Source organism: Plecotus auritus, assembly GCF_963455305.1.
Source record: "Plecotus auritus genome assembly, chromosome: 8".
NCBI classification, from domain to species: domain Eukaryota; kingdom Metazoa; phylum Chordata; class Mammalia; order Chiroptera; family Vespertilionidae; genus Plecotus; species Plecotus auritus.
Window position 1 is genome coordinate 39007270 of NC_137782.1, and position 4608 is coordinate 39011877.

The 4608-nt window shown below is 36.5% G+C and overlaps 1 protein-coding gene across 1 annotated transcript; it reads left to right on the plus strand.

Annotated features, from left to right (window-relative positions):
- Window positions 1-686: 686 nt before the first annotated feature.
- Window positions 687-842, plus strand: LOC308256921 (large ribosomal subunit protein eL39-like; the record flags this gene model as incomplete). The annotated part of the gene is made up of 1 exon (XM_080685538.1): window positions 687-842. The coding sequence occupies one exon, from the start codon at window positions 687-689 to the stop codon at window positions 840-842; it is 156 nt and encodes a 51-aa protein (XP_080541664.1).
- Between the last annotated feature and the right edge of the window lie 3766 nt (window positions 843-4608).

The window sequence follows — 4608 nt, forward strand, 5'->3', positions numbered from 1 at the left end:
GGGAAATGTTTTCATAAAGATTTTTTTAAAAAGGAGGATTAATGATGCACAATATTATTATTGCAATAAGAAATGTAATGAACACTCTTTCCATGTATATTGTATAGAGGATGGTTTACTGGCATACATTTATTTGTATCAATGCAATAGGGCACTATTAGAGCTGGGCTATTTCTCTTAATTTTAATAGTTGATGAGGAATATGCAGATTAACCTTCATCATCTCAGTAAGTTGCAACTCATTACATAATAATATATTACTTTACATTACGAATTTAAAGGCGCTTAAAACTTTGTCATGAAAGTGTTGTAAAGCCAGTATTGAAGCGCTATCCTGTATTTTATACAAGAAATGATTTATATAATATGTATATAAAATAGGTTATACAGAAAGTAATTATATATGTACATACAATTTTTTAAAACAAAATGAAAATATTGTACATACTGTTTTGTTACCAGATTTATTTTACTTAGTGGTATACTGTGAATTAAGCCATGTTATTGCATATTCTTCCATATTATTTTTAAAGGTTGCATAGATTCTGGAATGTGGATATATCATAGTTTATTTAACTGAATTCTATACCTGTGTTATCATCATAATTAGCTAGTTAATATTAATAATAAGAAGAGAGCAGTTCTTTCTCCACTATCGAGGGGTATGCGTTCACTTCTCCTTCACCATGTCTTCCCACAATACTTTCAGGATCAAGAGGTTCCTGGCCAAGAAACAAAAGCTGAATCGGCCCATTCCCCAATGGATTCGGATGAAAACTGGTAATATAATCAGGTACAACTCGAAGACGAGACATTGGAGAAGAACCAAACTGGGCCTATGAGAAATCACACATGAGAGATGACTCACATATTTATGCTGTATCCAGTTTGCCTACACCTTTAAATGATTGAAAAGATGCTACTGTCTGGACAGTTGGGGCATTTAAATTGGAAAATTAATGGACTTGTGATTTTGCTCTGTTGATTTTTTCCCCTGCAATAGTAGGTTGGTTCAGTAATAAATGTGTGACACCTTAAAAAAACAAAAAAAGAGAGCAAAGGGGAAGCCAGACATTTTAAGCATGGTCTTATGGGCAGCTCCACTAGGAAGCTACGGCTTCACACTGCCCAGGGACCCACCTGTCCATTCCCTGCAGATCACTGGGGAAAGGGATCAGACAAAGGAGGAGATAGGCACATGCCAGTAGAATTTGGGGTGATGTAGGGAAGGTGCTTGTTTGTCAATCTAGCCTGGGGAACAATGGATTGGCTAGGGGGTAGACCACAATGCAATCCGAAAGTCTTGGAAGATTAAAATCCCCAAAGTTCCCGCTTTCTCTCTCTCTTCTCCCTGACCTACACTCGCCTGTGTATTTGCCTGTTCTATCTCCATAGGCATGTGGCCTTAAGCAGACCCCCACATGCAATGGACTGCATCTAGGGACACAAGCTGAGCTAGCCAGTTGCTTAGCTGGACTATACTTTTGCTAGTATAGGGAGCACAAATTCTGGACACTGGTTTTTATTTTGGCTCTGCTGAAGACAAGATTGGACTTCCCTGGTGAGACAGATGGACATGGGACCTTGGAGGGGAACCCCCTTAATTTTACATCATTAATAAAGCTTTGCATGAAACCCCATACTCCCATAGGGCTTCAGGAAATTTCCTCATAGAACCCCAAGAACTCTACCTCTACCAATCACAACTGGACTTTTTTGTTGTTGTTAATCCTCACCCAAGGATATTTTTCTATTGATTTTTAGAGAGAGTGGAAAGGAGGGGAAGAGACACACACACACAGAGAAATATCAATGTGAGAGAGACACATCAATTGGTTGCCTCCTGCATGCACCCGGACCAAAGCCAGGGATTGAGCCTGTAACTGAGGAACATGCTCTTGACTGGGACCCTTCAGTCCGTGGGCTGATGATCTATCCACTGAACGAAACCAGCTAGGGCAACACCTGGATTTTTAAGTCATTTTCATTCTTGAAACTATTAAGGAAAGTGATTTGAGAAACAATTAAGAAATTAACAAAGACAATGGAAACTTTCTTGAAGCAGGGGCAGCTCAGGATCAGGGCAGGGTATCACATCCCCAGAGAATTACTCAAGCAGGGTTTTGGTTGTAATGAGTGCATTTTAAAAAATTCACTGATATTAAGGGAGTAGATTTAAAACTAAAGAAAGGATGTGATTTTCCCAGTGATTAAGCTACTAGATATAGTTTTCATGATGCTAAAGAGGACATGGTTTGAAAAGTTTCCTAAAAATCATAGGGCAACCTTTTACTATTGTGGGATAGATGTTACCATTGTATAATGGTTCTGACTCGTGGGGAAGCCACAGGAAGAGGCAGGTTTTCTAGTGACTATGACTGAAAATTATTCTTGGAACTGAGATTTTAAGACACATATTTCAGGCCTTGACAGTGCAACAGAATTGACCTTTTTCAGAATGAATTTTTTTTTAAAGGAAGGATCATTTTAGGATTGGTTTAAACTTACTGTATTCATTTGATTGTAGTTTATTCAATTTTGTTCTCAAAATGTTAAGCTTTGGATTGGCTGTTCTTCAGGCATATTTTTCTGTCTAGACATAACCTAAATGGCAGACAGCAAGAGGATTTATAAATATCAGTTTTTATATACAAACCCAAAGGCAATCTGGAGCCACCTATCTGTCCTTTCTATCACACACACAGAGTATATCAACCTCAGCTTCCCTTAGCTCTGTTTAGCATCAAACTTAAAAAATTTCTGCTGGAAAAAGTAGTTGCATTCAGTCTTTGTGTCAATATTAACAGCATCTGTAAGGAAATTTAGCACCTTACCTAGTCTAGGTAGTGAGGTGAGGAAATAGTCAAATGTCTGCAGTTCTAACTCCTTGAGAAGCTATAGACCCCCAATATTATCAAAACATGAAAGTGTATCCATGCTGTATAATCTGCTGGGACTTGAATTCTGTTTACCTGGGGCCTTCCAACCTCCTCTGACAGACATTTCTTGTTCCAGAGCTTTTAGCTGTTGGCTGGTGATTTGCTTCGTGCTGGGAACATTACCTTTTATCAAGAACTTGCCCCTTAGAACCTGCTTCCAGGTGTTGCATGGTTTCCTGCTGCTCTGATTTCCATTCACCATACTAGGCTGTTTGAATACTGACATTCACCAATATTGGATCCAAGGTACCATATTGATTTGTATCTGCTAGGTGGTCATAAAATGTTTACATTATTTCCTCCTGGCCTTTGCCCCACTCATCTTAATAGCTACTCATCTTTCCTTCTGTTTGCTTTTAAGATTGCACACCCAGTAACAGAGGCTGATTGAGTTATTCATGCTGCAGTAAAAGCACTGTTAATTGCCCCATATTTAAATATGAAAATAAGGGATAACTTTATTTACTGAAATAATGCAATACTCAATATACATGACTACTTTTAGTGTATTGTTTTCTATTGCTAATTTCCCTTTCTGTCAATTTTAGAAGCACAATGCAAGAATTGTTTTTTCTTCTGTATAATCACTTTTTGATAGGTATAGTTCTTCACAGCAGCAGTCTGAAATCACTAACAGTATAGAATTGGAAAAACATGAACTATGTTAAATTTTGTCTGCTGATATTTAAGGAAGGTTTAATAAACATTTGTAATCATTTAAAAAATCTTTATTGTAGAAAGTATTACAGATATCCCTCCCCTCCCCGTGACCCCACACTCTTCCTCCCCTAAGCCATTTGTACTATTTTAATAGCTTCTTTCAAGCGTTCAGAAAATCTGAACAGATACTACTGCCTCACTGGTAGAAATATATATGAAAATATTTATATTTATTTCCCTAAAATAATAGCTATGGGACTATATTAAAGGGAATTATGCTATCCATTGGGGTACCCGAATCTTGAAAGTGCCATTTAGGCCAAGTTTCTTGAATTTAAACTTCTACATATTTTGCTCTACTTATTCTATTTTAATGGTAACATCTTTAAGATGAGGGGCAGAATAGGAAATAGAGAATATGATTCCAGTCTATATCCTATATTAACACATTTACTGTTGTTAAGTAATAAAATAATTAGAATTGAGTGATGAAAAACATTTAGATGTAGAGTTTTACATTTTATATATCAAATATATATTGTTATATTTGTTCATACATTTATATTTTGTAATTTGAAACTTAAACTGAATTTAAGATAAACATGTTGAAATTCTGACCATTTTCAATGAACCTATATACATCCATGTACTTTGGGTAACTCTCTGTGGTAAGAGCAAAGTTTGGCTTAATGGAAAGAGTGCTGATCTTAAACTTGGAATATTTGGGTTTAATCTAGATGGCTCGACCTATTAGCTGTGCAAATTTACATGAGGTAAGCTATTTAATCTTTATATCTCTCAGTTTCTTCATCTGTGAAGCAAACAAACAAGAAAAGTCATCTCACCAGGTTATTATAGGGACAGAATTTAAAAGCACCTAGACTAGTGTTAATACATGCTAGGTACTGTGTGCACATTTCTTTCTTTTTACATTTTCTAGTAATGTTTAAGTACGGATAGGACAACAATAGAGCAGGGGTATAATGGATGGCTTCTGGTGACCTTGAAT